Source organism: Corvus moneduloides, chromosome 2 (assembly GCF_009650955.1).
Source record: "Corvus moneduloides isolate bCorMon1 chromosome 2, bCorMon1.pri, whole genome shotgun sequence".
NCBI classification, from domain to species: Eukaryota; Metazoa; Chordata; class Aves; order Passeriformes; family Corvidae; genus Corvus; species Corvus moneduloides.
The window spans coordinates 92,569,868-92,586,406 of record NC_045477.1 but is presented as its reverse complement, the minus strand read 5'-3'; the positions used below and the strand labels follow the sequence as shown (position 1 = coordinate 92,586,406).

Below are 16,539 nucleotides of genomic sequence, written 5' to 3'. Positions count from 1 at the left end.
ACAGAGGTAGCTTTTTTTGAAATGACATGCCGTTTCCCAAGAATTCGATGTAGCCTTTATTCAGCCTTGTTTCTTACAGTTCTCTGTGCTTTGCATGGTAATTAGCTGCTCGTGTTATCAGCAGCACGACGCTCCCGGCTATTTCTTCAGCAGCCACTGCTGTTATCCTCGGCGGCAGCTCCTCGCATCCTCCTGCCAGCCTGCACGGCAGCCGCCCGTGTGTGCAGATGTTTGGCGTTCTGCAGGCTGTGCTGACTGAGTGACGAAGGTAATGGGCACAGCATCGCAGGGGGAAGAGGCTGAGCCAACTCCCCTGACAGCTCCCCAAGACTTGCCAGTATTTCGCTGATGGTCCACTGGAGGTTCAGTGAGGCAAGTTTGTTATGACAGATCGCAAAACAGAACGGGAGACAAACGACACGGGTTCATCAGTGTCAGAACAAACACAGGGGAGCAGCTCCTCAGCTTAGCTTGCAACAGCAGCCTCAAAACCTTTATTTGGTTTAAATTTCTTTTAAAAAAACCCAATTAAAACGTTCATTGCACAAGTGTCCTGTGGCTGGTGAGAGGGTGGAGGGACTGCTTTGCAGAGCCTGCCAGCACTGCCGACATCAGCCTTACGCAGGGGCTGCGTCACACAGCCCGCACCAACGCAAGGGTGCTCGGATGGGGAAGTCCACCGAAGCAAATAGCGTGTCAAGGGCTCTGTGCCGCTTGTTCCCTGCGGCTAATGCAGTCCCGTCTGTTAATTCCGATTTCAAGAAACATTGACCAGCTTTTGCTTATTTATATATTTTTTTAATTAAACTGCGGCCATGAAGTTAAATTCGGATTGCCAGATTCCATGGCAGCGCATCTTCTTCTGTAATGTCAGTAGAGATGTAGTGGATGTTCTAGAAAGTTTGATATCAACAGTAATGTTAAGATCTTTGCAAGTATTCAAAGCAAAAATAAATTAAGAAATTTATATCTGACACTCAGAAGATGAAAAACAAAGAGGAAAATATAGAAAGAGAGGGGGGTTTCCCCAAATATTATATCAGTTTTGCATAGATTGTCTTTGGTTTTGTGTTTCTAGCTTATTTTTCACCCTTTGAAAGGCTGCGTGATGATATTGAGAGAGAGATGTGAAAAGTTTTTTACTTCCTGCCCAGAGAGATGATGGGCTAAAGAAAAGCTATGGTTTTATTTCTGGGGTAATAGAAAGCAAAATTTCTTGCTGACAAGTAGTTGCAGACTTATTTCACTACACTTCCAGGAGAGTTGTTTAATTTTGTAGCAGACGCTTGTTCCCAATCCTAGTCTGAAATAGGCTGTTGCCAAATTCGCGTTTAGTATTTTTATCCTTACAGAGAAAGAGAGATCTTCATTTTATCCTACGTTCAGTGTATTCTATACAGCATAAGATCATATGGTCATCTGATCCCTTCTTCTGTAAGATGGCAGTAGACTAGAACAGAGAACTTAAGGGTGGCAGTAAATTTGTTGCTCTGTAAACAAGGGACTCGTGATGAGGGCTTTAAACTCTCCACTGTTGTTAGTGGGATAACAAGTGAATAGACTGGGGCTTGGGGAAGGAAAGGGGAAAAGTAGATGGAAACCCACAGAGAAGAGAGAAATAGCATTATCTAATATGAATTTTTAAATTATTAAATATCCAGAGATTGTTGTTTTTCTCTGTCTTGTTAGGTTCACTGGCAACATGAACACTTGTCCTCCTGCTCCTGTGACAGGAATGTCACATGTGGTGCTGTGCAGCTCCTCAGGGGCAGGACTGAGGTCAGAACAAGACTATCTGCTCAGGGCTGCAGCTTCTCTTCAGCATCCATATATCAGATATGAGTAATTCTCCAAAGTCTGACTTCACCACATTTTTAGTACCTTTGCCTTTGAAATCAGCATAGTAATGAACTACTGTAGTAGTGAACTGTAGTGAACTGTAAAGCTGATGGACTGTGTTTCATGAAGAGTTAATGTGATTCATTTGTTTAACAATCAAGGGCCATATTCAGCAAAGATTTAGCAGGAGCGCAGACAATAAAGCACTTATGACTTTCTATGAATTGGCATGAAATAACAGCCACAAAAAATTAGAAAACATAAATAGTTCTTTTGCATATGCATGGCTGTTGTTCTCCTGACCTTGGTTACAGCTAGTGGACTTTAAGCAGCTGAAGACCCAGACCTCCTGAGTCCCTCAGCTCACACTGGGAAGTGGTGGTAAGAGTGTCCAGGACTCACACAAACTGGTCAGTGCAATCATTTGGCTTTAGTAGGCACAGAGGAATCCATTTTTGAAAATGCCTCCTGGTTTTCTGGGTGTACAAATACAGATGTGGTAGAGAAGTCTGATTTCCAGGTGAGAAGAGCTCAGCAGTTTGGAAAAACAAATTGCTTTGATGTATCTCCGGGTGCACACCTGAAAATTCAGAACATGCAGGTGGTTTTTGAAAATGAGAGGAGAAGACCAAGCTCACCTCTCTGCTAGTTCTTTGGGTACAGTAATTACCAGATGGATTTTTTCTATCGCCCTTTCCCACATGGGAAGACCTCAAGCCCCAGTCCCCTGCTTCCTGAGTTAGTTCTGTCCTGCAAAAAGAACACCTTTCTTTGGGGGATTGTCAGGGAGTATGGTGTGGTGAAGGAAATCCCCAGACAGCTTGCTGGATGCAGCAGCCACCTGTTATCTTGTGGAGAGTTGTAGGAGATGGGCACCCCCTCAGCATCAGTAACTCCATCCAAGAGTGCCCTGTCTTCCCAGTTGTGCTGGGCAGCACGAGCAAACTGTGGGCAGAGGGCAGGCTGGAGGGAGTGGGGGTATGTGTCTCACGCTGCCTCATCCTTGCTGGCAGAAGTTTGGGTCCTGATGAACACCCAGGCTGAGCATGGAGGTGAGGCACTGTCTGGATGGTTCCGGCAGGGCAATAGCTGCCCTGCCAAATCTCTGACTTCCCCTCTCCAGAGTGGCTCTGGAGTGAGTCATACTGCTTGGGAGAGTCTAATTCTTCTGCACCCTCAGTCCCACAGTGTATTGGGTGGGCTTAGAGTCAGCATTTCAGGAAATACAGCTTCTCAGGACTGCTGTGCCCATGCTCAGTGTTGCTGCCTGTATTGCAATCTCTGCAGCTCTCCGCTCAGCAGCACAGGGGCCTCTACCCTATACAACGTCAGGCTTTGCACAGACAGTGTCACTGCAGAGCTTTGCTGCACAAAGGATGTGGAGAGATGTTATTTATTTAATATAAATAAATGCACACTGGATCCATGTACATGCAATAACTGCTTTGCTTCTGCTTACTCATATGCAGTAGAGCCAAAACTGCAGAAACCACACCCAAAAGTGGTGTGAACAAAGTCTTATGAATTTATACAAATATGTTGCAGTCATATGTAAACACTGTAAATATTGCATCTTCCTGTGGTGATGTTGGGGAATAATTTGAGAATTTTAAGCAGTGCAACTTTTCAGATGCTGGAAAGACTTGGCATCATTTTGAAACTGTAATAGAGTTCAGAATATATTACATGTGACAACCATGTCCTCAGACCTATTTGTTATTTCTTTTTAAAACATAAACAAACTGTCTTCTCACTTTGTTTACAGGACAGTGGAACAGGAGATAACAGCTGCATTGAAGAAATATTGCGGGTAGGAATCCTGAAAAATCTTTTTTTTCCAGTCCCATTTTGTTTGCTCTGAAAAGATATATGAGACATATGAGAATAATGAGAATATTGCAATTACTGCTCTTAAAATTTTCCTCTTTTAGATTGTCATCTTTCTAAGGAAAAAGTAGGCAAAATTATTTCCTCATGAAAAATAATTGAAAAATCTGTGAGAACAACCTTTCAAAGCCTGTGGATTTCACTGCTACTTTATGCCAGTACAGCTGACCTTCATGCATGGAGAAGCAGATAATGGGATAAATTATAAACTGAAATGTACAATGATGTTTCAGGTTTACAAACCATGCAAAGTGCATGTTTCCATTAATCATGACTGTCAAAAATCTTAATTTTGAAAGGAGGTCTACAAAGGTCATTTTCCACCTGGATTTAATTATGTAATGTCATTGTTTTCATTATGTCCATTATATAATGACAATGTGCAAAATCTGTAGTTATTTCCATATTTCATTATTATTTCTTTTATCGTAGTAATTTCTAGTTTATTTTCATGGAGCAAATTAATACACATCCAGACAGATCTTGGCTTGAATCAACTTGGATATTGATTATTTTCTGTGGCAGAAAAATTTATAAACAGTGAAAATTTTCTGTAATATTTTAACTCGTGGTTATTTTGGTTCTTTTTCAAAAATGATAATTCAGTAATTCACAATGCTTAAAAATCTGATGTAATAGTGATTGAAACACAAAGCAAGGTAGATGGAATGATAAAACCTCCCTATTACTGTATGTGCTTCTACCTCTTGGATATCCCACCACCCAAATATTTCTGATGATTTATAAACCACAGGGCTATAAATATTTGGTTTGGAGATCAGCAGTGCATTAAGTCTGTTGTTTCTAAAGGCATTTCTCCATTCTCCCTCAATATGTTAAATGCAGCTTTTAATTCTTAAACTGGACAAAGAGTTTATCGAAGGGTGATGATGATGTATTGCTTATGACTTCACTGGCAGAGTTTTTACTTAGCTAACGTTTACAAAGTAGGCTTTGTTAGGACTTAGGTGCATATTCAACAAGCCTTAGCCACAGTCCCTGCTGTTTCTTACAAATTAGTAGCAGATATCATGAATTCATGATGTGATGTGAGGCTCAGACTCCCCTTTTTATGCAAGGCTTTTAAAATGAACAGTCAGAGAAGCTGGTCTTCCTCCTTTAGGTTCTGTAGTTGGGCTCATGCAATTAAGCAAAAATGTAGAAGAGGCACAATTCCTTCCTCACAGAGGAAGATAGGTATGTAAGAGACTCCATCTGAGGAGAAAAATGCACTGTATGACTAGAGATAGTAAGGTGCATCTCCAAAACAATGCACACAGCTGCTGCTCTTTCTTTTTCTTCCTTTGCAATGTTCCTAAAGAAATTCTTTTGTCAAGCTTCATGATGGGTAACCTCACCAGTCTGCCCATCTTCCATATGTGCAAAGCTGGGCATCACTTTCTATTCTGAACTGCCCTTGTGTCTCTGTGTCTAAGACTACATGTAAATCTTCCACGCTGTTACTCTATAGTATTTCTGACTGAAGCTCTTTATTCTCAAGGGTGTAAGTCTTCGGTCCAAAATTCTCATTTCACACTTTGATTGCTGCTGCATCCTTTCCTAGTTTTTGACAAATGCAATGTTACCAACCTCCACTCATGCTTCTGCGCAGATCATTTTCCTAGCTTGACATCTTGCCCGGAGACATTTGTCTTTACATATCACCACTGTCATCTCCTTCTCTATCACATCAAATACAGCTATTTGTCTCTGATTTTAAGGCCTCCAGTCCATGCTAACATATTAAATCCCACTTTAGCTTACCTGGTGATGTCAAAATGTTGCTAAGTTTAACACCAATTAATTTCTCCCATGCTTCCCCTCAGATCTGGGAAGAGCCTTGAAAACTTTCCCAATCAGCTCAATAGCTACCTCCCAATCCTCTCTAAAGGGGCTCCTTTTTTCCCAAGGATGGTGGAAAACCAGTGAGGTCAGGGTTCTACCACTGTTTCTCATGCTTGAACATTTTTGTCCCAGTTGTTTCTTGTAATACTCTGTCAGGTCAAATATATCCTTCTGCTCTCTTTTGTACTGAAAAGTGGATTTTCTATGTCAAGGAACTGCTGTGTATTACAAAAGCAGTGCTTAGGTACTCTCGTAATACAAATCCAGCTCTGCGGTGGCTGTTGTCACTGATAATTACTGAAAACAGCAACAGTAATAATGTACCTTTGCTGCTTACTTTGTAATTTACTGGCATCTAGACATTTCCATCTCTCTTCATGCCCTCTTTTTGTCCTGAGCAGATCCATGAAGTTGTAACACAGATTTTCTACTTTTCTGAAACAGACTGTTTATAAGGAATGCCATTTCCATGTTTTTGTTGGAGGTGCTATTCACGTAATAAAGCCAAAGTTTTGCTTCTTTTCAGACAGAATATAGGAAGTTTCTATACAGGTGCCCAAAGGCAGACAGTGAAAAGCCACAGCAGCTGCAATACTTGTGTTCCCCTCAGAAAAGATGGCTGGCATGCTGGAATGTGTTTGTTATGGGAAGGGCCACTCCTACTGTATGGAGCATCAGCAGAAGGAGGAAGATGCTTAGAATTCATCCTTTTAAGGAACATTTCACCCTATTTTAGCTGTCTCCTGCACAACACAAAGCAGAAAACATCCTCTTTCTAGGTGTTGTGTTCCCTGCACAAGTCAGGCTGTGGCTTTTCCATGAAACAGGTACTTCCATGGCGTGTCCGTGTTTCCTCAGTCAAGACCGAGGGCAGTAGTAAATGTGCCCCAGGTCTGCTCCATCTGCTTCCCTGTGTTCCCTTCACCCAGCAGGTGAGAAGAGACAGGTTTGTGCACAGATCTTGTCACCCTCTGGTTCCAGAATGTGGCCATGGCCAGAGCTAACATCTGTACCTGGGCTGCAAAATCAATTTAGGCATGGCTTTAAAATCACCAAATCTGATTTTGCACTAACTGTGACAGGAATTTATAGGTTTTTTGCTGTCTGCTGTAACACAGGTTGCCACAGCTTACGTCTAGCCTTTTTTGATGTTGTTTTACCAAATGTATCAAAGCTCTATAGACTTTGTAAACTGACAGATCCTTCTGCACAAAACTGCAGCTTCCAGAGAACGCCCCCAAGTACTGAGACACAGAACCTCTTCCAGTCCTGAAGGAGGTTGATTAACAAGACAGTAACCCTGTCGAGATTGGAGCTGTTGTAAGGTCTCCTGTAGAGTTTATAATCACTGCAGGAATCCTGAACCTCATCTAACCCCATGCACTAATTTATAGCAACTTCTTTAAAGTACACTGACTTCTCTGTCCAGCTGCAGGCACACACTTTGAGGATAGAGAAATTTCTAAGAGAGCCTTCGATGTAAATAACTCCAGTAAGACCAAGTTACAGATGTAATGTCAAAACATGAGAGAAAAGGCTCATTACTTGCTAGTAGATTTAAAAGGCAATTCCTTGTAAGCTTCACATTGTTCTTGGAGGACATGATAGAAAACTTTGAAGTGGAAAATAAAAGTTAAGACTACACAAACACCCTTTGTTCCACTGTGCATGGAGCAGTTGCTATGTGAGTTCCTGAGACACTGCCAAAGCCAACCTATTCACTTCCTTGCTAAAACACAGGCTTGCTAAGCAAGATTGCTTCAGTTCTGGGGTCCCCAGCACAGGAAGGATACCAACCTGTTGGAGTAAGTCCAGAGGAGACCACCAATTTGGTTAGAGGGATGGAGAGCCTCTCCTGTGAGTAAAGGCTGAGACAACTGGGATTGTTCAGCCTGGAAAAGAGAAGGCTTAGGGCTGACCTAATTATAGCCATCCAGTACCTGAAGGAAGCCTACAAGAAAGAGGGAGAAAGACTTTTCACAAGAGCATGTAGTGACAGGACAAGGGGAAATGGATTCAAACTAAAAGAGAGTAGGTTTAGATCAGATATTAGGAAGAAATTCTTTACTGTAAGAGTGGTGAGGCACTGGAACAGGTTGCCCAGAAGCTGTGGATGCCCCATCCCTTGAGGTGTTTAAGGCCAGGTTGGATGGGGCCCTGAGCTACCTGATCTAGTGGAAGGTGTCCCTGCCCTTGGCAGAAGGCTTGGAACTAGAAGATCTGGAAGGCCCCTTCTGACCCAAACCATTCTATGATAATTCTATGATTCCGTGATAGTAATTTTGGCTGATTTCTATTTGACTTCATTAGTGTGTGGAACTGTGTAATTTGTTATGACTGGTGGCGTTTAAAGAAAACATTTATTTTGCTGTAGTACTTTCAAAGAATGGGAGGAACAAGAGTCCTGCCTTTCCACTGTTAGTTAAATGTTGCAACCAATACAGGATGCACTCTGAGAATATTTGCTATGGATTTAAGAAATAAGGGAGCATGTTGAGTGCAGGCAGTTCTTGATTTTTAAGGTAAGTGGAGATTGATCTGGCTATTCTTACAGTCTTAGCTGTAATTTCCTAGAGCTGTGGTAGCTTTGTTGGAAGGAAACCCACAGGCAAGCTGAGCTTTTGATTATTGAAGAGGTTCCTTGTGAATTCCCTGGATTTTTTTGTGTTGACATGAGCGGTGTCATTGAACTGGGTAGAGACGGCATAGTTTGAGTGTTTGGCCTGCAAACAGTGTTTGGCTGCAGAATACAAAGACAGCGGGAAGCTGGTGGAGCAACAGGAATGCAAAGAAAGGGTTGGAGAAAAACCGAGCACAGCCAGTAAACACAGAAAAACCACTTCCTTTGAAATGGCATGGAGCAGTGGGGAGACAGGCTGGGGTCTGCAGTGGAGGACAGGTAAGTTCTTTCAGGGAAGATAGAAAAAGCCGTTGGGAGGCAGTGAAAGGACATGGACTCCAGCTGGGAAGATCCGCCCCAGTGAAGGACTACTCTCCTTGGTGCCATGAACCTCCTGTCCAGGGATAAGCACCCACAGATGCCCTTGAAACAGGTTGTGACTCCTCATGGCCACAGGACATCCACTTATGAAAATGACATTTTAAGTGTGATGGCTTTGATAAGTGATTTACTTGACTCTCTCTACTCTGTGAATCTAATCAGAGTGTGTAAAGCACTGCAGTTCTTACCTGAGCAACATTAAAAAAAAAAAACCAGAATCTAATTCTGTATTTTTTCCCTTTCCCACTTGGGATCCCTTGACTCATTAGCAGTCTTGCTAATTCTTTAGCAGAAAGCATTAAGGATCAACCCATCAAATATTCAGGGCCTTTTTTCAAACCTGAACAGCCATATGTGCCATGAGATCAGCTGCACTCTATCCGCTGATTGAATTAAAACAAGAGCAGAGGTAAATTAGAAACTGTCTGCACAAGACAAATCCTGTGAAAACATGAAATTCTACCAAACACACTGTCACTGTGAATAAGCATCACAGTCAGCAGAGCACGTGTCAATACTTAGAGGGGAGAAAAATCAGTTTCTTAGAGGTAGGTTGTTAGTTCAACAACTGTGAACCGCTGCCTTGTAAATGTTAATGACTGTAAGATCCCACTGGCTGCAGTTAAGCTCCTGGTGGAGTCGGACATGTGAAGAATTACAGAACACAAGTATGGTAATCAGCAGTTTATTTCTAAACACTCCTGTTGCTTTCCAAAGCAGAGGGAAAACCCTACAGGTGGAATGAGACCCACTTTGCTGCACAGCACTCGTGCACAGCTGCCTCTGCACTAGCAGAGCGTTTCTTTGCAGTCTCACTGCTGGGAAGAAATTGCTGGGCAACCTTAAGAGGGAGGTGAGAAGGCCAGCCTCAGGCCAGCACCTTTGTGGAGAAATTCAGGTTAGCAATTGTGACTGAATCTGGTGGGAAACTCCTGGAAAAGTTTCCAGAGGAACACACCAACTTCAGGCAAAAAAGAGATGGTGAAGGAGAGAGAAGGTATGGAGACTTATAAGCAGCCCCAGTTTGCAGACACGTGACCAGTCTCATTGAATACAGAAGTACTCCAAAGTGTCAGAATCATGTTAAAAAATGTATCAGATGCATAAAATACCACTTTTTTCATTGAAATCTTTCAGAAGAACTTCCACAGCATGGCTTTGCTTTTAGTATCCTAAATTTCAGAACAATTAAAGCATTATTTTGGCTGATGTATACTATTCATTGCATTTCTTCAGTATTATTCTTTTTGTCTTTCTTACTCAAAAAAATGAAAAATCATACATACCCAAGAATGTTTGGGAAATCTACCATTTCACTCAAGTCACTAAATCCCAGAAACATTAAGACACATTTTGAGCCATTTAATCCAACCTGCAGTACTCACCTATAAACACTGCCCTTCTTACCACACACACACCCAGATCATTTGTACAGTGCCTTTTCTGAGCAGTCACTGTACCCTTGTCAGCTCTCCTCCAGCCACCCTGGGTACTGCTAGTGGTGTGGATAGCAACACTGTAGAGCTTCAACAAGCTCTGCCTGGAGCTTCTCCAGCTTCTCAGTGAGAATTAGCAGCCCATACGGTACCTTGTGCTAAAGATACTTTGGCTTTGTCCACATAAGCTGCAGTGATTACAGAGAGCCATGCCTATGTACACCACCATCCCCTTGACTCCTCATGACAACTTTCAGGACATCCCCCCTGTATGTGGTGCCTTGGACTATCTCTGTGTATCTGCTGCAGGCAGGCTCTCTCCATTACCTCTTTCTCCATCCAAAAGGCTTGAGGGAGATTGCTTGCTTCTGACACGTTTTGTCCCTTTTTGTGCTTTCTCAGATCATCAGAGTCCCTCCCCAGGTCATCTATTACTTATTGTTAGCTCATCTGAACAGAACCTGCTCCTGGTTTGGGCACCATGCATGGCACATCCTTTTTATTGCCCACATTGTGGTTTCCAGCTGTCAATAAACCTTCACAGCCAACATGTTAAACCTAGACATGTAAATATTGCTTCCCTGGCCCTTAATGGATACAGTCTGAGGTACAGAACACCATGTAAAATGGCACTAAAATGCTACACTAACAGTGGTAATGTCAACCAACCACAAATTAGTTGTACATCAGCCGTCGCCCTGAATTGTCACTCTTGGATTTTTGCTGCTTCCACAGTTTATGTTGAAAATACTGTCTCAAAGGAATCTGAGGTTTGAAGTATGCTGTATATTTAAAACTTGAACATAGTAAATCTTTATGTCAGTTAATAAATACCACCTTAAAAAGGCAAAAATGTTTTAGTGGAAATAGGATATCAAGCTAGAAACTCGTATGTAGGACTAAGAACTAACACCACTCAAAGGTTACCTGTTTTTCAATCTTCCAGGTGCCAGCGCAGGATGTGGAGGCATACTCTGTGCCATTAGACACCTGTGTGCTGGGACACTGGCATTTTCAAATACAGCAAAATCTGGTCTCTTTTGAATTGAATAGGGTGTTGCAGATAAAAGAGACCCATATTCTTTTTAGAACTCAAGTAGCTGGTGTGCAAAAGCTTTGTGTTAGGGAAAGTCAGGTCAGTATAAGAATGAAACACTACAGTGCTAATTTGGTGGAATTAATTTTAAAAATTGCTGTTTTGTAGCGAGTGTATATACCCTGTTATTTGAAAAAGCAAGAGAGAATCCAGAATGAATTATCCAGCCTCTCTGCTACACAAAAATAATACAGTAAAATACTTACTAATTTTTCCCTCTGTTTAGAGTGTTTCACAAAGCTGGAAAAAAAGAACAATCACCATCTTGTTCCAATACAGAGAAATGATTCCTTGTTAGTAAGGGCAAAGGGCCAGGTAGATCCTCATTTTTTATAGCCCTGCCACAGCTCCTCTGAGGCCAGCAAAATGAATACCAAAATAATACCAGAAAGGATCAGTATTATCAGTCCTAAAAAAAGAAGAATAAAATTTGGGCAATAGCAGGTATCTGCACTGCTGGGAGCCTGGGGCTTGAGCCTTCAGCTGCCGTCTTTAGAAAAAACCTACTGTCTACCCCCTTGGTAAAACTGGCCCAAAACAAATTGAAACCACAAGGAGATGTGACTTGACATGACAGAGCCCTTTAGTAAACCCTACAGTGACAATGGTTTCCTCCTTGATGAAACAGGCATTAAGAAACCAAACTCACCAGAGAATGCAACTAGATTCTGTTATATTGTCTATTTTCCATCCAAAGTAGCATTCCCATTTTCTTTGCTATGTTTCCAGGGACGGCTATAGAGAATGGAGGGAGAGGCAGAGGACTCGCCATACTCCATGTGTTCTGGGCTGCAGACTGCAGTTGTGGCTGCAGAGCCAGGCAGTCGTTGCCCCACAGTCCCTGACACCTACAGACACAGCCCTGGTTTGCCCTGTGAGCCTGCAGGGTGACAGACCTACTGCCATCCCCACCTTACGTTGTCTCTGAAAACCTGCATTAGTTTGAGATGTGGGTTTCAGTGGCTGACACTGCACATGTACTTGGCCATGCACCTTTTCCTGTCTCCTACACTAATATTTTCAGTAGACATTCTCTTATACCTAGGAAATTCCTCTGTGGTGCCTGATTTTCCACAACTGGAGATGATCAGCAGGAACTCTCCCACCACTGTCACATTTTGGTCTGACCCAGGACACATGAGCTCTCTGTTTATGTCTGAGAGAGGCAGCTTTCCTCATTTGGGAGCTGAGACAAATATTCTTTTGTTAATCTTATTTAATCATATTTAGGAGCAACACATGACTTAGCAGTTAGCTTCACTTGGCAGAAAGACTTTAAGGAAATTGTGGGAGAAAAGAGGAGTCTAATAAAAGGAAATTAAATTACTTTCAAGAATATTCTATTGTAATGTCGGTACTAATAAGTAAAGTGGACTAATAAGTGTTCTCTTAGCCTGAGGCCAATCAGCATTGCATGGCTCATGCCCAAAAAGCTAAGCTCTTTTACAGACATACAGAAGAGTGGCTTCACCCATTCTGCCTGTTGGGAGAGACCCCAGGCATGCAGGGACTTTCTCTGCAAGAGCTGGCCCCAGTCAAAACCGTGCTGGTGTCAGTGATTTAATGATATGCACAGCTGTGGGCCAGCACTCAGGTGTGATCCCCTCAGTGCATTAGGAGGGAAGCAGTCTAATTTTCTGTGCAGTGCACTGGGCTTCTTCCTGCCCTGTGCAAAAACTCAAAGCCTTTGGAGAATACAGTACTAGCCACACTGCAAAAAAATGTGGTTGAAAATCTCCAACATTTTAAATCCTATATATTTTGGCATGTTTTTGCCATTGTAGTTCTCTGCCCTTGGGACATACTGGGTTGGGTATTTTCTTCGAAAATGTGAGAGGTAAAATTTGGTTTTGAAGGAAATACAAGAACATACACAGCCACTTGTCTGCAGTGCTGTTAATAGCATACTTTGAGAGAGACTGACTGAATACCGATCAAGTTTTCACCAACCAAAATGCCAGAGTATCTGTCCTTCATGATTAGTGCTAAATGCCATTTGCTGTGTATGGTGCATTGTGTCATTCTTGGAGTTATTTAGGATTTCGTAACTTAGGAAGTAACATGCTATCAGGTGTGCTTCAAAAGTGAGGTACTTGAAAATGATGCAGTTATTAATGTACAAATTATTAATGTTGTCTGAAATGATGGGCCTCTGAGTGAGTTGTCCAAGCAGTTGTGCTGTACAGATTATAATGAAAATGATGATAAACCATCACATTTCTGACAGTTTCTGAAAATCAAATTTTTGCCAACAGAATTAATTAAATTAAAAATAGCTATTTTTTGCAATAATATTTACTATACTTAAAGTCACCCAGACATAAAAGGGCTTACGTACAAGCTTCTGTTAAAAACCATGCCATTTTATATAGAAATTGCAAGCCTGTCACTTTACCCTTGGAGGGCAAAAAAGTTATTCAGAGTAATGACAATAGCTTGGTAGGAGAGAAAGTAGGCTTCATGCAGTAAAAAAGTTTCTCTCCAGCTGTGTGGGTTTTCCACAGGATTTTTTTTCAATAATATTATCAAGTTATTTGTTATTTACTCGTGAATGCTGAATAAATACTAAGCAAATCCAAGACATTATTAATTTTTCTCATATTGCACGTATGCATATGTAATGGTTCATTATAGCCGTGCATTTTCAGAGTATTCCAGTGTAAATGAAAAGAGCCCAATTTAAAAAATCGTAGACCCTGATCCAACCTGTGTTGACTTCAGATCCTGATGTTGAATTGAGCACCAGAAGAGAAAATCATGCGTATTAAATTGAGTAAACATTTTCTTCATTTATCTGGGTGGCTTTTTTCTGTCAGTGAAAACTATTTTTTGCTAAAAATGCCAACCTTCAAAAACTTAATGACTATTAATGAAAAGCTGGAATAATTTAGCATGGACAAAAAGAGGGTAATTTTCCTCAGACATTTTGTTAATACGAACGGAATCCTAAAAGGCTTGTTCTCCTTGTGGTTTGTGAGAATAATTCTCATTATAGGCAATAGGTACCAGGTATATATGCATCAATAGCAGAACAGACTGCTAAATATAGTTGCTGCTGCGGCAGCTGGTTCTCTCTCGTGTTCCTCAGATGGGGAAGCTCGAAGCTGCCGCAGCCTCGCACTATAAGAAGGACGATGCCTGAAGAACATTTTTTCCTGGGAACAGAGACATGAGCTCGGTTTTTAACTTCAGCCACTTCAGATTTTTTCCAAGCACATGGACAATGTTCATCCTGCTTTCTGTGGGCCTACCACACAGGGACAACCAGCATACAGGTTTCCCTTAGCCTAAGCAGGCTACCCAAATTTGCTGTGTGCATAATTTTTCCCAGGCTCTGTGACCACTGCAGGTTCTGGAGGCTTTCCAAAAAAATAGGTGGTTGGGGCTTTACCCTGTTAGATTGAAAAGCAATGTGTATCTCTAGATAAAGCAATAAAAGATCTGCACAGTTTTCCTTGTCTAAATTTCCCCATCATTTTTTGCTGTCACTCCTCATCTCCCTTGCATCCAAAGATGACATTTCCACCCTGTCTTCCAGGCTCAGCCTGGGTTTCCCTCTCTCTCCCCTCCCAGGCAGCAGCATCTTTCATCCTCCCTGGTGTCTCTCTGCTCAGAGAGCTGCCTCCAGGCTCTCTTCTCCTAAACAAGCTGCCTTTGTCTCTGGGCCCTTGGAGTCTCACAGGAGTCACTTAGACACTGTGATTTTTTTTAAGACCCAGTATTAGTATCTGATATCTTTTTTCACTTGCCTGGGATTTTCCACTATTCACATATAGACCCCTCTGGAGAGGCAGGGAAGAAACATGGCCCTTAACCTTTTATTTTCCTTGGGTAAGATCTGTTCAGGTGCTGATAATCTTTAGCTATCAACCTTCTCATGCACAGACATTAACTTCTTTTCCTTGCCTTCTTAGCATACGGAGTATAAAGCATTACATAGTAAAAAACAGCCATAAGGAATTCATAAATTATACATAGGCAGATTCCCCAAATCATCAAACATTCCCTTCTGTTAAAGATGTTCCCTATCAGTTATTTTTTCTGTGGTGTATGTACTTTTCCATATCTTATCATCGAAGCTTTCATGGATTTTTTTCTTCTTTCTTGTTGTTCTTGGCTTTTTGGGGTTTTTTTGGGTTGTGGGGTTTTTTTTGTTGTTGTTGTTTTTGTTTTGGTAATTTCAGTGAGTTCAGATTTAAAATAAACCAACAGGAGTCTGATTTTTTACCCCTGTCTCTGTCCCTCTTTGCCAGCAGAAACCACGCAGCTTAGATGAACAAGTGAAGGGATTTCTCAGCTTAGACAGACACAGACCTAGAGTTTCATCTTGCTGTCCTTTCTCACATGCTTCACTTGGCAAAAGATAATTCAAAAGCCATGCCAGCTAAATAGTGTGAGTACAGTAAGCTCAACATGCAGAAGCGGGTTGATCCATGATTGCATCTTGTTCTGCAGTTCAAGTGCCTGTATTTTTGACAAGAGCCATTGAATTAGTACACAGAGTACACCATAGGAACCATTCAGGATTCAGGGCCAGCAAGAAGTACTTAGTTGTGCTGAAACCATAATTATATGATCTACTGCAATGTGTCCTCAATTTTTCCACAAAAGATGCCACTCTTACTAAATATTTAAGGCTATGTTTGAAATCAAATCTTAAAAGTACGAACTTAGGTGTCTTTAAAATACAAAACAAGTATTTTAAAGCATTGTTGGCTTGGCAGATGCATTTTTATGAAGCTCACATCCCAAAATAAAAGCACTTTAAGAATCTTGCAACTCAAAGTATGTTAAAGTAAATGAAAATGGTGCATTTTTTGAGATGAAGATAAGGAGAATCAAGTGTTGAAGCCAACAGAGGTAAAAGGGAAGATGTGGCTGATCGTACACCCATCCACCCCAGCTATTCCTGTCCAGCTCACCCCCACTCGTCTCTCCACTGCTCTGTCTCTGTTTCTGTATCCAGATGGGGTTGGGTGCAGGGTCAGTTCAGCCAAGCACTGCAGCTTCTCTGGTGTGGAACACAGCTCCTGCTGTGAATCACACTCATGCTGCTGCCTCCTCCTGTTCACTGGCTCCCATGAGAGCTGAGAAGGAGCAGGCACCCAGCCCTGAGTTCAGTGTCAGACACAGCCACCGTGAGCACCCCCTGCAAAACAGACACAGCACTGACAGCTGAACACTTCGTGTTAGTTCCGAGCAGGAGGGATGCAAGAACCACAAATCTAAAATGTGGAACGTTATAAAGATCTGCAAAATGAGATGTTTGGTGTAGGACAGCACTGTTGGTCCATCTGACTCCATCTAAACTGGTGGTAGCCAAGAGGGACTTCTGATCTCACATGTCTAGCTGGGTCCTGCCCCTACAGCAGGGCACCAGACCTGCATAAATCAGTCCACACAACTTTGCTGCACCCGAGTTTCAGCCCCAAACC

At 42.0% G+C, this 16,539-nt stretch overlaps 1 protein-coding gene across 2 annotated transcripts in view; it reads left to right on the top strand.

The window, feature by feature from the left end:
• Nucleotides 1-16,539, top strand: part of AFF3 (AF4/FMR2 family member 3) — a 318,221-nt gene that overhangs the window by 145,438 nt on the left and 156,244 nt on the right. For both annotated transcript variants that reach the window (XM_032100355.1, XM_032100356.1), the window contains exon 4: nucleotides 3,605-3,649. In XM_032100355.1, the coding sequence (XP_031956246.1) occupies nucleotides 3,605-3,649 (45 nt within the window). The remainder of the gene's footprint in view (nucleotides 1-3,604; nucleotides 3,650-16,539) is intronic.